The sequence below is a fragment of the Neophocaena asiaeorientalis genome, unplaced genomic scaffold (assembly GCF_003031525.2).
Source record: "Neophocaena asiaeorientalis asiaeorientalis breed wild unplaced genomic scaffold, Neophocaena_asiaeorientalis_V1.1 scaffold131, whole genome shotgun sequence".
Taxonomy (NCBI): Eukaryota; Metazoa; Chordata; class Mammalia; order Artiodactyla; family Phocoenidae; genus Neophocaena; species Neophocaena asiaeorientalis.
In genome coordinates, this window is record NW_020173201.1 from 1,339,233 (window position 1) to 1,357,678 (window position 18,446).

Here is an 18,446-nt window from a genome sequence, read left to right on the forward strand (position 1 = left end):
TAACACTAGCTTTTAAAAGTGTTGAGTTTATATGTATATATTAAAAAACCCAGAAATGGATTTAATTTTGTTTCAACAAGCTATTACAAAATTTACTTTACCAAAAGTTCTTAAAATGTCACTACAACTTCCCAAGGAAGCAAGGCAGATACATTTTTACTTCCACAGCAATACAAATGTTAAGTGGCTCCAGTTTCTTGCATGACAATGTCTGTTTGAAATTTTTCATAATACAATATGGGGCAGGTAAGAACTTCAACTTTTTGTTGTTATAAAATGCCTATTTTAAAAAAAATCACTTATTAACTAATAATGAGGTCTTGTAAATCAAAAACCACCAACATTACTTCAAACCTTTCTTGACCATTACTTCAAACCTTTCTTTCTTTTCTTTTTTTTTTTTCTTTTTTTTTTTGTGGTATGCAGGCCTCTCACTGTTGTGGCCTCTCCCGTTGCGGAGCACAGACTCCGGAGGGGCAGACTCAGCGGCCATGGCTCACGGGCCCAGCCGCTCCGCAGCATGTGGGATCTTCCTGGACTGGGGCACGAACCCATGTCCCCTGCATCGGCAGGCAGACTCTCAACCACTGCACCACCAGGGAAGCCCCTCAAACCTTTCTTGACCAACATAGAAAATGTTCTCTTAATTAGTGGAACTGGCCTGTATGCATTATTTGACAATTAATGATGTACAACCCCATGACACCTTATCTGGTGCCTTAAAGTGCCATTTAAATCTTTTATTTTAATTTATCTTCAAGTTTATTTTCCCAGGAAGATGGTAAGACCCTTAAGTAACTTACATCTTAAATGTCTTTGTATCTTTTAACAGTACCTAGCATAGCAATTTTATATGTGGTAGTCTTTGAAAATATTGTTAATTTCAATCATTTTAGCAAAGTTACTGAGTTAGTAATAACTAGACACATATTTTACTTAGAGTCAGAAGAAAATAAGCTAGTAGAATTTAAATTTCAAAAAATGTACATTCTGCTAATGTACTGATTATAGTAAAACTGTTCTTGTTTAAATCAGAACAAACATTTGTAACAGGCAAGGAAAATCACATAAAATGGAAATAAATGTAAAGTAATTCAAGATACACAAATTATTATAAATATTTAACTTAATCTTCAATTTTACATGTGTTAATATAATGTACAGGTGATAAGAACTAGAAGAATAAGAATTAGTACACTCCTAAACATAGAGGGAAAGTGATACAGGTGCCTATTTTGAAAAGCAAAACATAAAATCTTGTGTGTACCAGTCTTACAGTGAATAGAAGGAAAAAACTTACTTACCTTAATTTTAAAACATTTGTTAACACTTCTTGGATTATTGAAAAATATATTTTCAAAGTTACTGAGATATACTTAACTTTTATTTATACAGAACATGTAGGAAATGGGTTTCTGGTGAAAAAAAATCAGTTTTACATTTTGTGATTTTCCAGCTACCTGGATTCTGGATAAAGGAAATTATACTTCTTTTGACAAGTCAAAATAGAGGTTAAAATTTTTGTAGTAAATTAAGCTTCCTCTTATTTTCTCTCAAAAAAAAAAAAAAAGCTAAAATTCAGGAAAATGAAATCAATCCTATTACAGAGACTGTCTAAAGATTAGCAATACACTATCTGGTATGTTTAAGGAGGCAGTAACAATATACACAGCTAATGTTTTTGTTCATTACTACCTAAAAATTTTGCACCTTAGGTTCACCTTAAATGTTCACACTTAATATTTTAAACCAACACAGTTTGTTTTAAAATGAGCCTGCATTCTCTAAATATAGCTCAGTGAGATGCAAACCTCACTAACTTTCTAAACCTGCATATTTAAATAACACCACACTTTTTTCATTCTTTATTACTTCCTCTTCATATTTATTTCTCTCCTAACTAAAAATCAAAATACTCAGTAAATTTGAGGAAGCTAAACATAAAATGACCCAGTCTCAAGAAACATTAACCAAAATGGGGGAAAAGTGGTTTGTGTCATTACACAAGACCACAAAACAGATTTTATTTATACATACAGACCAAATTTTTTTTTCAAACTCATGGTCCCTTGTTAACTTCTCAGTAATTAATCATCCCTTCTAAAAGGACTGTAACTGATTGAATGGGATATGTATGCAATCTTTAATACTTTTATAAAATTTATATGCATAACCTAAGTTAAGGAAAATTCATCTCAAATTATAATGCCACATGGCCGTTTCCTTCTAATAGGACTATTTGACATTAATAATGGCTCACCGATGCCACAGTAAGCAAAGCATGTGCAGATCTAATAGAAAATAATTCATGATTCATTAGATGTCAGTTATAAAATACATCTTTTAGTCTCTCCTAACAGAAATGACTTCTGCCTAACTAAATGCTTTAAGCAAAAGATCTGAGGTTACTATTCAAGGTATGGCTATTCTGGATATTTTTCCCAATAAAAGTAAAGTGCAAACCTTTTTTAGCATCTTGTTCTGTTTGTGGAAGAACTCTACTTTGATGTCACCACACACAGGCAACGGCTGAGGGAACTCAAAGTACATGAACTTGTCTTCCCGTCGTGTGGGTCCTGAATTGGAGGAATATATCTTCACCTTTAGCTGGCAGACCACAAACTGAGGATCTGCGTGGTCAAATACATAACTAGTATCACTTCACAGGAAATACCTTTAACTGTCAAACTGTCAAAAGCTATTTTGATGATTAATATCAGCAATATACACAAAGTAGTAATTCTGCATCTTTAACCCCTGATCTAAAACAAATCAGTGGATAGAAAATAATAAATACATAGCTAAATAAATAAATAAATACATAAATAAAACAAATCAGCAGAAATAAACTAGGGCAAAGTAAAATCAATACAAGGTTTCCCCTAATTTGAGCCTTCAACATAAGGTTCTATTACTGGTATTAAAGTTAATTCTATTTCATAAATAGTAAGTACCAAGACTGGACTTCTAACACTGTACAGTAATATCAAAATTTCAACATTACAATAAATGAACTGCATAAAAAGTAACTTTTAAAACAAGTATTTGCTGCAGTATTTTAAAGTCTCTACCACGGAATAAAACCCACAAAATACCAATCATTACACATTCACAAGAAGAGAATATAATCTATAACAAAGTTATAAATATATTCCATAAGCACAAGTTTCAATATTTATAAAAATTTAAACCATAATTAATTTTACTTATAACTCATATTTTATTTTTAAAGGTATATAAAGCCACCACCACAAGAAACAGGAGGAAAGAGATTTGAAATGTCTGCAAAGAAATGCAACAGACATCAAGTACAAATTACAGCACAACCCCCCTTTCTCCAAAACACACTCCATTTTCATTAACAAGTACTTTGGCTTTGACCCATGTGTGTTATAAAATAACTGGTAAAATATGACCTCTCAAGATGTATCATGCTTATATTAGCAACGCAACTAAAAGGCAGGTAAGTGTGAACACGGAAGGATTATGTTTTTTATTTTTAAAAATCTACACATAAATACATTTATACCAAATGACATTAATGAACATTAAGATCCTAGGACTTTAAAAACTTTAAGTTACCTAAATAATTTGACAAAGTATAATTTATTTGTAGTACACCAAGTTCAAAAACAAAGAGTTCATTAGAAAAAAAAGTAATTAACCTGAGGAGGTAAGAAGTGGGTCTTGAAGTTTCAAAACATACCAAGATAATCAAGAAATAAAAACATAAGCTTGCATAAAGTGCATGAGAAATACATATATATAGACATAAAGTTCTCAGCACCAAAAGGCATCATCCTTAAAGACAAAAAAAAGAAGTATCACATTCTTTATCAATGTGACCAACAACTGAGGACAAGGCAAAAAGCTTATTCAGGCTAAAATGTTCCAGTGTAATAAACACCTGCTGGCTCATCTATATAATACCTAAAGAGGTATCATCAATCACATAATAAATAGTAGGCTTCATAAAAGCATGAGGGATTATTCCAATATGGATTCGTGAGACGTTTATCATGAGAAAAAGGAACTCTAAAAAAGGGAAACATTATACTAACAACCTGTCAATAATTTTCACTTCCTTGACTAAAGATTCAAAGTACAAGGAGCTATTTTACAAGACTTTATTTGATACTGAAAATTTCACTGGGAAGCCTAGTTTGAAGAAGCAAATAAACAAGGTATGATTTCAAAGCTGTGATAAAAATCAACCAGGAGGGAAATGCCTTGCAATCTCATTAATTCAAACTCCACTAATTCAGACTCTGATAATCCTGATCTTAAGACTTTAAAAAGCAAATTAACTGTGTAAGCCAGATTTCAATTAAACTACATCTAAAATGTGTACCTTCAAGAACTTTAGAATTATATATACAATTGATATTCTAATTAGAAATTAATTTTTTGAGGAAATATCTAAGCAACACTAAGCTAAAACATTTTAATAAAAATAAGTAGAAAATAGTTCTTCAAATCACTAAAGAAAATAATTTTCTTTACAGTATGAATTTCACATTTTAGATAGATAAGACCAAACTTAACAGTTGTCCAACATTAGTATGGTTCTTTTGACTTATAAGACACAACTCTGAGATATATATCTTTGATATGATCGACTGTGTTCTAAAAAGAAGAAATGAAGAGGCTGATACGTAGCAGACAAAAATTACAATTAAAATTTTCTTGGATATATGCATATTGATATAGTATGAGAGAAAAATCACACTGGTCATCTTTTATTAACTTTTTCAACCCTTTTAGATACACAGAAGATAGTAACCTTTCCTTTATTTAGAAATATTAAGACAATACTCAAATAAGAAAAAGGCTGTTAACCCCTGACAACTTTGCAGAAGATACTTTATTTTCACATGGTCTGTTTTCTTCACTGAATTCCTCTTCCTCCTCCGGAACCCACACCGTTACAAATTCTATTTGTCTCAGCCCTCACCCTGTTTTCCTCTGAACCTTCCCATCTTCTAGCCCCACGCCAAATTTATATGAAAGGCTTAACTGCTATGTCTCTTTCCTAATGCTTCTCAAAATATCAGGTATATCTCTCACCTAAGTTCGAATCCATACTTTCAAGTACCCACTAAATATCTTCATGTAAATAGCTCACCTTTACCTGATTTACAACATGTTTAAAACCAAAATATCAACATTCATGTCTCCAAGTCTCAGTTAGATTCCCTTTTCTGTCTTCCCTTTTCTGTGAATTATTCACCTGACCAGAATAAAAACTTCGACAAAATATTTAGATATAAATGGCAAAAGAAAAACTAATCACATCTCATTTGATTGCCCAAGCAAAGCACATCTGGCTTAAAGCAAGTCACATAACTGCTTTCCTTTCCACCATTTTTCTCCCTCTTGCAATCACTACCTTCTACAAAACTATACCTAAATACAGCTTATTAAGCCTCTAGTAGGACCACTGACACCATAGTATTTATCAAATCAAGTCCGATATGCCCATTTGGAGTCCTCCAACAGTCAGCCACACATTCCGTTCCTAGTCTACTCTCCATCTCTATGTTTCTTGTCCAGCTCATTTCCTTCTGCTGTGCTTCAATTCAAGCTATTTCCTATTGCCTGTAATACTTTCTTTGGTTTTAAGGCCAATCTAAACTGTATGCTTTCTCAAATGTTCAATAAAGAGCTGGACTTCCTTCATGAAACTATCTGACAATCCCCGCAAACTTGATTTTTCTAAATATACCATTTATGATTTATACATACAACCTCCCATTAGTTATATATTACTTATACTACAGCTTTACTACATAGTATTAAATCATAGTGCATAAACAGAGAACTAGCAAATTGGTAAAGATTAAAAAGATTTCAGTAGTAAGTTGAGAAGTTTAAATGTAATACACTGAGAGATCCAACACACACACACACACACACACACACACATACACACACACACACACACACACACCCCATTTAAATGTAGAGCAGAACTGACAGATGTTTGCTAGAGAGACCAATGTGAAAAAAAAATTATAGTAGATAAGATTATTGAATTGAATGTTCTCTCTCCCTTATTATTTCTCTAATATTTTATACCTTACCATTTGGCTCTTACAGTGATATCTAATACTATAGGAAGAGCGCGAGCTTTTTTATTTTCTTCCTTTTCCCTTCTCCACTATACATCTAAAGTTCCTGTGCCAATCATCTCTGATAGCCTAGTACCTTGTAGTCTGGAGTTTTAAAAATTGTACTGAGATGACAAAAGCATCAGTGAGGTCTCTTAGAAGCCTTTCATATGCTGTGTTAATAGATCTGTGGTCTCTGATAAAGTTATTTGCCCTAAGAATACAGAAAAGATCTAATGAAGGTGATCATACCTATCTGACAAAGATAAACAACATCAAGAAATTAATTCCCTAGGTATAAATTAAGGTCTGAAAAATTTTAATTACATAAATACTGTCAAGAAGCAAACTTTAAGCTAAAAACTGAAACCATCAACAAATTGCAGAATATCACTGAAATATTATTAGAGGTATTAGAAAAAGTAATACAGTGGTATCTTATCTAGAAACTACAAAATTGTATTCTAAATAAATAAGACACAGTTCTTAAACATGAAAACATGACCGATCACTTCCAAGGTAGAAACTAATATAAAAAACTCTGTAACAGAAAAAAGCAGCAACAGTCCGGTCTTTTACAGGGCTGAACAATACTTCCTTCCATGTGTTCTCCCTTGACTACCTGCTTTGGGTCAAAGTATTAAGGTTCCTATCAGTTTAGCTAAGAACACTGGTGAATGGCAGAGAAGCAGAACGGGACCAGGGTGACTGAGGTAGGCTTACAGACGTTAGGGTAAGAGAGAAATAAATTAGAGACAGACATCAATGACATGATCCTTATTTAGTACTTTTCTAGGAAGTTTCAGATTTCAAAATATCTTCATATTGTTGATGAGCAAAGACAAAGAGAGGTAGATGATGTGCCCTCGGTCATATAGCACATTAAGGACAAATCTAGCACTGGAATTCCAATCTAAATCCAGGTTTTCTCTAATACTCCACACACACGGAATCTACCCTATTCATTCAATATACTTCAGCTTGTTGCCATCTCTTATCATCGTTTTCTTTTTCTTTTTCTTGTCCCTATCACCATTACTATTAATATCTAGTCTTACTAAGATATCAAGGAATTGGTCCTTGTCCTAACACCAGTAAAGGGATGAATCCCAATGCTACTCTCATGCTGACGGGACAGGTTATTTTAGTCATCTAGTCAGAATATAGGCTGCATTTGGTAGCTGCAGCACAGAATATTTCTTTCATAAATATAATTTGGCTTCAAAGACATTAAAACCCAATGGTCTTAGCTTCCACAGCCCAATGTGCTGAACAACTGAGCTAATTAATTAGTTTGGATACTTAAGAAATATACAAACCTGCATAAATTTTAAGTGTGGTAAATTTCTTTTTAGACTTTTATATAAACTTCTAGCTATGTTAAGAAAAGTGTTCCAGTACATCAAAGGATGAGAATTTAGAGCACTTACTGCAAGTTCCGCCACTGAACATTGGAATAGTTTCAAACATCATCTTGTGAAACAACAATGCCACTGGTCTATAATCCAGATGATTCTTTAACAGGTAGCTATAATAATATACATAGCGCCTCTGACTGGGAATAGTTACTCCCTGGTGGACAGAAAAAAAAAAGAAAAGCCAAATTCAAAAGAAAAGTTCCATTATAGTCATTTCACTAAATCGTTATGGTAACTGGGTTGTATCCATTGAAGAACATATATACATTAGAAATTTGACCTTAAATGATTTAATACTTAAATCCAGCTCAGTAACAGAGTAAATCAAAGCAACATCAATATAAAGGAAACATCAGAATAACTTTTCTCCCTTAAAATACAGTTATCATAACACCCCCATCTATTCAATGGTCACAACAATCTCTGACCCATGTACCCAATAAGCAAAGGCCACTGCATATCCAAAATAACTGTCAAAGGCCTCTGCTCTACAGCTGTGCTCTTTACACGTAGGGTTCCCCACAAGCATGTATAGATTCTTATTCAACACAGAATTCCTCAAAAACTTGGATACCTATTTTCCAGGCAAAAGCATATCAGAATCAGCAAGTCAGATAAAGGCTTATTGCCTTTAGGAGGCAGAAATAGCAGCAGCAAAAAGTGATGCTGGCTTTAGAACCCAACAAAAACAAGAGTATGCAGTTGACATAAATGTATGCAATAGTTTGACAACAAAGGTACTTAGAGATGTCCCTGAGCTACATACACCTCTTTGCATGTAACCAGGGAAATACATAATGTTTTAGAAAAGTTAAGTATTACAGTGCTAAAAATATATACAATTCATGTGGTGTTTAAATGGGGACCCTGACTTACCTCAAAAAAAAAAAAAATCTACTGTGTGCAGCAATGCACTCACTAATGATGCTGAATAAGTGAGGTATTAGGGAACTTACCTAAGGTTTCTTTTCCTATTACATGATATGACTTCAGAATAATTTAAGCATTTAACTTAGAATTTGCAATATTTCTCTTTTAGATGTTATATTGGCATATAAATATGCCAATGTGTTAGAAACTCTGGACATAAAAACTTTTCTTTCCCCAATGGAAAGTAGAAAGTACATTTACGTGAATTTAAAGAAAAGCATGTTGAATGGCAGGTATATAGGTATTTGTTTCAGTATTCTTGGTTCTTTTTTAAAGGTCAGCATGATTTTATTACAATTTTAAAAATACATAAAATGCCAAATAATGGATAAAAGCAATTTCATGGGCTTCCCTGGTGGCGCAGTGGTTGAGAGTCCGCCTGCCGATGCAGGGGACACGGGTTCGTGCCCCGGTCCGGGAGGATCCCGCATGCCGTGGAGCGGCTGGGCCTGTGAGCCACGGTCACTGGGCCTGCACGTCCGGAGCTTGTGCTCCGCAAGGGGAGAGGCCACAGCAGTGAGAGGCCCGCGTACCGCAAAAAAAAAAAAAAGCCATTTCAAATCAGGACTAATGATCTAAGATTTTGGCTATAATACAAAAATCATATAATCAGAAGACTTGGATTTGAATGTTGACAGTCAAAACACAAACTTTGTTTCTGCAGGAAAATGAAGACAATACCATCTTCACAGGATTCTCATGAGGATTAAACACTAAACGCAATTAGACAAAAGCATGCTAAAACAACAGAATGTTACAGAAATCTGAATCAGCAGTTTGAGAAATTCTACCTACATTTAAGGTATAATTTTGGAATTGCTGGATTTTTAGTTCTACATATTTTCTTAAAAATGGCAATAAAACAGTGTTGCTTTGAATAGCTGCTACAAACACTAATGCTAAAAATTATCATTAAAGTTTAAAAAGTGTTTAAACTTAAAATTGTTTTTTATACATTATTTAATGCCATTTCAGCAAAAAAACTTATTCATATGTATCAAGATAAAATACAGAACTGCAAAGCAGGTTGGGGGAAACAGATTTATAATCTAGTCTAAAAATTAAAATTAAATAAGATTTTAAAAATTAAATCAATGGAAGTCTACTAGACGACCAAGCTGTCAAGTTATTTATTGGGGTTTAGTGGAATGATAGATGATATTTTTTCTCTTTATCTCCATTCTTGGTGTAAGTTTGCATGAAATAATTAAAAGGTTGTCAAAGCTTTAATTTTACTCAAGTAGCAAGTGACTGGTAGTGTATCTATAATGCAAGTGTTTATACACCCAGTTAATCCTTAACAGAAAGGCAAATGTGTAGAGAAGCAGTGTTATGAATCTGTAAGTTCTCACCAGCAGATTAATAATTAATGTGTAAATACAAGATGAATCAAAATTAACACAATTCAAAGAAAAATGGTGAAAAACATAATTGTAAATTTATTATTTTACTATCAAATTACGCATAATTAGTCTTCTGTACCTTAACTTTGCAATCCTTACCTACCTGTTAGCTTACCGGCACCTCAAATTCAATGTGTCCAAATTAACAGAAGTTAAAAAGTTGGGGAGAAATCAAAAGCTTTACAGACAAGCAAAAGCTGAAAGAATTCAGCACCACCAAGCCAGTTTTACAGTTTTATATTAGATCTTGATATCTGGTAATGAATAAACTCTTGTTTTGTTTTCCTTAAAAAAAAAAAAGTTTGGAAGGCCCAAATGTGTATGGACCATAGCCCTTAATGTGTTGTCCTCACTCTGTTCTCATCTCTTACAGCCATCATGCACACTTAGTAAAATTTAATTAACAATACAATGTATTGTACAGAATACACTATAACCTAGGATTCAAAATAAAGTGAGTAAAACTTCCACACTAAGTTGACAATGTGATTCGTAACACTTCAAATATCATATTTCCTGAATGCATACACTGAAAACAATGATTCGTGTGCATGTTTTACATACAGCATCTTGAATATTAAGATTAAATTTATATCTTTTTAAAAATCTGAGAAATGAACCTTTTACTGATTTTCAAAAATTCTACATATCTGAAAAGAGGGCTGACCTTTAAAGCTCTTGAAGATTAAAAATTACTACATTTTCAAATTTTCCATTATTTCAGTTAAATTAAGACTAATAAAAATCAATTCTATTCTTGAATCAAGAATTTTTAAGCTAAACTGATCTATAACTATATCCCCCAAATATAGTTCTATTCTCTACCAGTAATTCTTTTCCTACTCTAACTGTGAAGAAAAATACTTATATTCTTAACTTTTTTCCTTAAGTAAAACTTCCAAAACATTCTAATTTTAGCTAAACTTAGCATTCTTCAGATTGACTTAGCATCATGTTCCTGGCCATCTTCTCAAAAGGCAGCCATTGCTTCTTCAATTCCCTTATATTCACAGACCAGGAGGATATTTGGTGTTCCTCCCACTATTCCTTCCAATCCACTTTTCCACTGTCTTTACTCAGTCTCACCTATTCCAAATCTATATCATTCAATAACTCTTCTGTTATGCACTTATTAACACTTGACTATAATGATTTCAGCATTTTTTTTTTTTTTTTTTGCTGTACGCGGGCCTCTCACTGTTGTGGCCTCTTCCATTGCGGAGCACAAGCTCCAGAGGCACAGGCTCCGCAGGCACAGGCTCATCGGCCATGGCTCACGGGCCCAGCCGCTCTGCGGCATGTGGGGTCTTCCCAGACCGGGGCACGAACCTGTGTCCCCTGCATCGGCAGGTGGACTCTCAACCATTGCGCCACCCGGGAAGCCCTGATTTCAGCATTTTAAAACCTCTCTTTCTGTCCTGTCCCAAATATCATCCTCAAAGAACTAAGTTCCCATTTTACTGGGAACCCTGAGGTCACCCGATGTGAGCGCCCTCAAAATTATTTTCTCTCGTCTTAAAATCTTTTTAGGGGCTTCCCTGGTGGCGTAGTGGTTGAGAGTTTGCCTGCTAATGCAGGGGACACGGGTTCGAGCCCTGGTCTGGGAAGATCCCACATGCCGCAGAGCGACTAGGCCCGTGAGCCACAACTACTGAGGCTGCGCGTCTGGAGCCTGTGCTCCGCAACAAGAGAGGCCGCCATAGTGAGAGGCCTGCGCACGGCAATGAAGAGTGGCCCCCGCTTGCCACAACTAGAGAAAGCCCTCGCACAGAAACGAAGACCCAATACAGCAAAAATAAAATAAATTAATTAATAAACTCCTACCCCCAACATCTTAAAAAAAAAATCTTTTTTAGTCCTGATATTTTCTAACAGTGCCTCTTCATGTTCACATTGGTTCCATTTTTGCAAGTGTTCTATTAATTTTCTCCTCTCTGGCTTTTGCCTTTATTCTCTCTACCTGTCTCCTCCTAATGAAAAAGCTCAGGTAACGCTCATCCTTTATCCAAAACAAGCAAACAATTCTAAGACCAAAGACCCACACTCTCCCCAAAATCTTGTATCTCTTTCAAACTATCATCTTCTCTCCATATATAAACTCTTGAGAAGCCTCTACTCCTTAACTCTTGGAAATCTGTTATTATGAGGCTGATTTCTTAATGGTCATTAGTTCTTAATGGTCATTAATGGTCATTTCCTACTGTTTTCTTATTATCATTGTGGCTCATTTTTTAGCTGCCATTTTGAAAACTCGCTGTTCCTTCCATAGGATACACTCTCTAAAGGTTTTCTCCTGGGACTTCCCTGGAGATCCAGTGGTTAAGACTCCCCGCTTCCAATGCAGGGGGCGAGGGTTCAATCCCTGGTCAGGGAGCTAAGATCCCACATGTGGTGCAGTGTGGCCAAAAACAATAAAATAAAATAAATAAATAAAATAAAATAATAAAATAAAATAAAATATTTTTAAAAATAATAAAGGCTTTCTCCTATCCTTACCAGCTATCTCTTCTCTTCTTGTCCCTAAATGCAGGTATATCTCAAAAAATTGATCTCAGCTATTCCCTCTTTATATCAATCCTATCTACTCCACTGGTTTAATTATGTCTTACACATTAACTCCAAAACCTGTGTCTTTCAATATGACTTTGTTCCCAACTCCCAGTCCAGAATTTCCTACACTTGGACATTTCTAGCTGGAAATCTCAGAAGCACTTAAAACACCACATATCCCAGAACTGAAGCTTTCACATTCTTGCACGGACCAACCTCTGTTATTTGTCGTTATACTCAACTCACTGTCTTCTCCAGCATCTGAGCCGAAAATCTATTCTAATACCATCACCATTGTTGAGTGAAGGAAACAATCTGAGAGACAGCAGTGATATACACAGGGTTATAGTAAAGAGAAGTGCTGGAACCCCAGCACTATGGCAATGGTCCAGGCAGCAGAGTCGAGGCAGAGATTGGTATATCAGTCAGCATATCAACTACCTGGCATATATATATATATATATATGTATATATATACATACACACACACACACACACGCACGTGTGTCTGTGCGCACAGACACACACACACACTCCATGCAAAATGGAAGGCAAACCAGAGGTTAAGCTTGTTTAGAATACTCATACTCAGGATTCCTTCATGTCTATTCAGATGTTGAAATCCAGATTTTTTCTTTTTTAAAAAAATTTTAATTTTATATTGGACTATAGTTGATTTACAATGTTTTGTTAGTTTCAGGTACATAGCAAAGAGATTCAGTCAAAACCCAGATTTTGACTTTGAAATACTTCTCAAAATACCAGTTCTGGTTTTCTGTGGCCTTTCTATTCAGTCGCCTCCTGCAATTTTGCAATAGCCAACTGATTATCAGCCTTTCATTTATCTATTCTCCAATTCATTTTTTATGCTGCTTTTGGATTAATTTTACAAAAATATAAGATTAATCACATTACCAAATAATTCAAAATGTTAACTGGCTTTCCAGTGTCTACCCAAATAACAACAAATTTATCAAACACTATAATTCTTTAACAACCTGAAAATATAGCCTAACCTCTTTTTCCAGTCTTATCCCTCACAACTCCCTTCCACGTACTCTTAACTTTTTGCCAAACCATTTAATTTCCCCCATATTATACTTTCTGGTTTTAAAAATGTTATCTTTATCATATTGAGGTAGAAGGGCTATGCAAGCAGTCATATGGGGAGTTTTACATACTTTCTAACACCTGGACCAATTTAAATAACATAATTATTTGATGCTTCAAGGTCTGATAGCAGCCATCTGAAATGCAATTCACATCAGGTACTTCTTGAGGGCTCCTATTCATTTTCACTCTTGGATGGTCTATTCAGATTTTGGATTTCATCTTGAAGCATTTATTGTCCATTTTCCATTGAAATTTTCAAATTAATTAGCATATACCTGAATATAATTTTTAATGTCACTTCCACACTGTAGTTTTATCTCTTTTCTCAAACTTCCAACATCTGATTTTTTGTTTTCCCTCTCTTTTCTTTTTGCTTTGATTGGCTTAAAAAGAGATGTATTGATTTTATTGGCATTTTGTGTGTGTGTGTGTGTGTGTGTGTGTGTGTGTGTGTGTGTGTGGTACGCGGGCCTCTCACTGTTGTGGCCTCTCCCGTTGCAGAGCACAGGCTCCGGACGCGCAGGCCCAGTGGCCATGGCTCACGGGCCCAGCTGCTCAGCGGCATGTGGGATCTTCCCGGACCGGGGCACGAACCCGTGTCCCCTGCATTGGCAGGCGGACTCTCAACCACTGCACCACCAGGGAAGCCCTATTGGCATTTTTATACAGTGTTTGGATTTATTAGTTCAAATGGCTTACTGTTTGATAATTCATAAATTTATATTTTCATCTTTATTAATCCATTTGTTATTATCTTAATAATATCTAATATAAATTTCTATTTCTTCATTGTCCAAAAGTTATTTAAGTAAGTGGCTTTAAATTTCCAAATGGTTGATTTAGTTTGATTAAACTTTTTAACAAAATCTCTCATTCTACTGAATTGTAACCAAGGGATGAGGTTTATATATTTCTACTTGGAGGTGAGATTTTATGATTGGCCTAATGAATTATTAATATTGATAACTGTTTTGTGAATGACAAAAAAAAAGAAATACATTTTATGGGCTTGTATTATATTATTCAAGCCATCTATATATCTTCTTATTTTTTTGTACCTTCCTGATCTTAAAGTACATTAAAAAAGATTCCTACTAGCATTGCTATCAATTTTTCTTAATTTCTTCCAGTTTTTGCTTAATATATTATGATGTTATGTTTAGCACTAAAAAGTCCATAACTGCTAAGTCTTCATTGTGGAGTGCACCCTGTGTTAAAATAAAATGACATTCCTGATCCAGTTTTACACATTTTGCTCCGCATCAATACTCTCAAATCATCTTCTTTAAGATGAATTCACAATCTAGATTCCTCAGTTTAAAAAGTAATTTTCTACCTCAGTAAACTTTTCACTGGCACTTCTAAACTCAGAAATAATGTAGATGTTTTACAGTGATAGTGTTTGCTTGAAGCTTGGAAATCCATGTTTCAGAGTGATCACAGCAAGATTATTACAGGAAAGTAATTCAACAGAGGAAGAAATGTGGCTTTTAGGAATGCCAGTTCCCACAATGACAACATATAACAGTAGTTACTGGATATTAAGCGGCATGCCAGACATTTTACATATATCCCTAAAACTACCACCACTTTACAAGATAGATCTCCTCTATTTTAAGGATAAGAAAACACTCCTGGTGCACATAATCACCTTGTTCAAAAACAAGATTTGAACCTAAATATGAGTCTGATTCTAATTTTTTTACTCCTACGTCCTGGGTTTTACTAACAGCACGCATACCAACTATGTAATCTGAAAGATTCACAACCTCTCTGAGCTCTTATTTTTCCCACCTACAAAAAATCTCCAAAGCTTAGAGTATTACAGTGCTCCAGTTCTATGAAACAGATTATAAGTAGTGTATTAAATAGTGGTACATGAACCACAGAATTCTTGAGAATAAGATGAAGCAGAAAACTGATATTTTTATTATCTTTTCCCCTTTGGGATGTCATCTCTCTCCCTGTGGTTTGGGGGAGGCGGAGGGGGGCCCTATTCTTCAGCTTCAGATATATGGCCCAAGCCTCTGGTCAGAATGTTTGGTTCAGGGATGGGTACATGCCCTAATCCAGGTAAACCAGAACCTAAACTAGAAATGTCTGCTCAAATTGTAGCTCTCTTGCCATCGCAGTTGCTAAAGTAGACAGCATGTAAACCTGGAGCTACTACCTTGCCATTACTTGCAGAGTCTGCCTAAAAATAAAGTATATAAAGACAAAAAAAGAGAGTAGAGAGAGAGATTTCTGACATCTGTTAAGCATCTAGATTCAGGCCAGAGTTTTAGGGTTATATAAGCCAATAAATGTCTCCTTATGTTTCAGCTATTTTGAGTTGGGTTTCTGTAACTTGAAACTGAAAGAGTTATAATACATTATAACACAGTCACTTTCTTTTTTCCTTTTTAAGTTTCTATTTCTACTTTGGGGATCAAAATAATAAAGAAAAATAATTTGGACAGGAGAACACAGAACCGTAGAAAGGATACTGGATTTCAGGTTAGGAGATATGGTTTTGAGTTGTTACACAGAGAGATTAAATGACCTAGGACAAAATGATCTTTGCAGATCTGTTTTATCATTTATACTAAAATGGGTCTGAAATAATTGCTAAGGTCCTTCAAGGTATAAAACTCTTAAAATTTTATGAATATACAGATTGGATAACAGGCTTAAATACCATGTATTAGTGAAACAGTTTAGCCCAGGAGAATTAATGTGTTAGAAAAAATAAGAACGCTATATTTGGAGGGTTTTTTAAGCCAAAAAAGAGAATAATTATAGCTTACTTTGTTTGTTTGTTTGTTTATATGCACTTCCATGTTTATTGTGGTAGTTCACAATAGCCAAGATACAGAAACAACGTAAGTGTCCATCAACAGATGAATGGATAAAAATGTATATATACATAAAATGGAATACTACTCAGCCTTGAGAAAAAAGGAAATTCTGCCATTTTCGACACCACCAATGGACCTTGAGGACGTCATGCTAAGTGACATATGTCAGACAGAGATAGACAAATACTGTACAATATCCCTTATATATGGAATCTAAAAAAGCAAAACAAAACCAAAAACTCAACTGGAAAACAGTAGAATGATGGTTACCAAACGCTGGGGGTAGGTGAGGGGATGGGAGAGATGATGTTTAAGGGTACATACTTACAGCTAGTAGATAAATAACTTCTGGAGATCTAATATAAAGTACAGGGATTACAGACAACAAAACTACATTATAAACATTAAAAACTTGCCAAAAGACAAGATCTTATGTGTCCCCACCACTAGAAGAAATGATACTTCTGTGGCACAACAGAGGTTAAGGCTACAATGGTAATCATACTGCGATATAAATGTATCAGATGAATGTGTTGCACGTCTTAAACTTACACACTGTTTTATGTCAATTACATCTCAATAATTAATCAAGGAATAAATTAAAAAATAAAAATAAAAATGAAGCCTTAAACGGTTTTAAGCCCTACAGTAAAAATGTACCCATTCATAAGTGTGTCCTTATCTCCTTAGATACAATTTTAGACAACAACATTCTTAGTATCCTAATTTCTTTTAAGTTTTAAATGCTTCAGAATTGAAGGCTTCACATAAGACAAAGTTTTGTAACAAATAAATATTTGCAGAGCTGTTCTCAAGTGTCCAGCTATCCTGACGTGGCATAGCAGAGAGTGCATATGTACTAATTCAAGTGTGTACTCTCCAACACTGCTCCTCCCCTGCCACCCAATAACAACAACAAAAAACAACCAATAAATTGTCATGAGTTTGTCAGGAAAACCAGAACCAAGTCATAAATACATTTCTTTTCCTGTTACATCTACTTCGTTTGTTCTTCCTTACTTTGTTTTAAATGAAAAGAAAATGAGAAAATTTCATTAGGTTACCATATGGGGAAATTTAGTAAACAGACTAGAAAAAAATAATCTGATTATATATTAGAACATAAATTCATTCCTCAGAGACACTAGAAAATTTCCTCTTCTTGGGATCACTTAGAATAAAGTTAATATTTATTATTTCTAGAAGATAGAAGTCTTCATTAAAGGTAAGCTAATGAACTCACATAGAGAGATCATAATACATAAGAACTTTAATAACTGCTTCGAAAACAAACCCCCCCCCCAAAAAGAAAATCAAAGCCTCAAAATTTTTTCCTGAGAGTTTTTTCAAAGAAAGTAAGTATTAATGCTTACTTTACCTGCTACCATTCTAGAAGCAGGAAGACAAGAGAGAGAGAGGAGAGATTCTGGGTAAGTTTGTCATGTAATAGAAGTTTCTCTCTCTAAATTCAGAAATTTTGGGAATCTTTCCAAAATATACACGTACCCCTACTGGTAGGATGTTTTAATTCTTTATTCATAGTCTATAATAAATATTGTGAGTTATCTACTTTAATTCTGCAGCATAAGTACAAATACAGACACTGTAAGGCATAGATTAGATAGCAAGCAACCCTAGGAGCTTTATTGGGGTGGGAACCATCGACAGTTCATTTTAGAGTAACTTGCCACGTGCTCATAAAGCAAAAGATCAAATATGCAAAGAAATGATTCCTAGAGAAGTATAACATAATTGCCTTCTTGTAAATTATTGAATAAGAAAGTCTTCCCTCAAGTAGTTACACCACTCTCAGAAAACTTTTTTCTTTTAAATAAGAGGCATCAGTTGTACTTCTCTGCAACATTCAAATCCTGAAGTATTATTTGGGTATTTTACTAACACAGCTGCACATCTTATGGTCAGTTGGCACCCACCACTCTGCCATCTAATTTGTACCAAGTCTGCTGAGAAAAATGTCAAGACTCTACCAGGTTAATTTGAGGAGAGTCTCTTCAAAGTCTATAAATCTTCACCAAAAACATGACAACTGGCTCCTCTTTCTTCAAAACAAGAGGGAGGAGGGGA

At 34.6% G+C, this 18,446-nt stretch overlaps 1 protein-coding gene across 1 annotated transcript in view; it reads right to left on the reverse strand.

Annotated features, from left to right (window-relative positions):
• Positions 1-18,446, reverse strand: part of PTEN (phosphatase and tensin homolog) — an 89,354-nt gene that overhangs the window by 6,552 nt on the left and 64,356 nt on the right. The window contains exons 6-7 of the mRNA XM_024744811.1: positions 7,541-7,682; positions 2,464-2,630 (exon numbers count right to left, since the gene is read on the reverse strand). Of these exons, the coding sequence (XP_024600579.1) occupies positions 2,464-2,630; positions 7,541-7,682 (309 nt within the window). The remainder of the gene's footprint in view (positions 1-2,463; positions 2,631-7,540; positions 7,683-18,446) is intronic.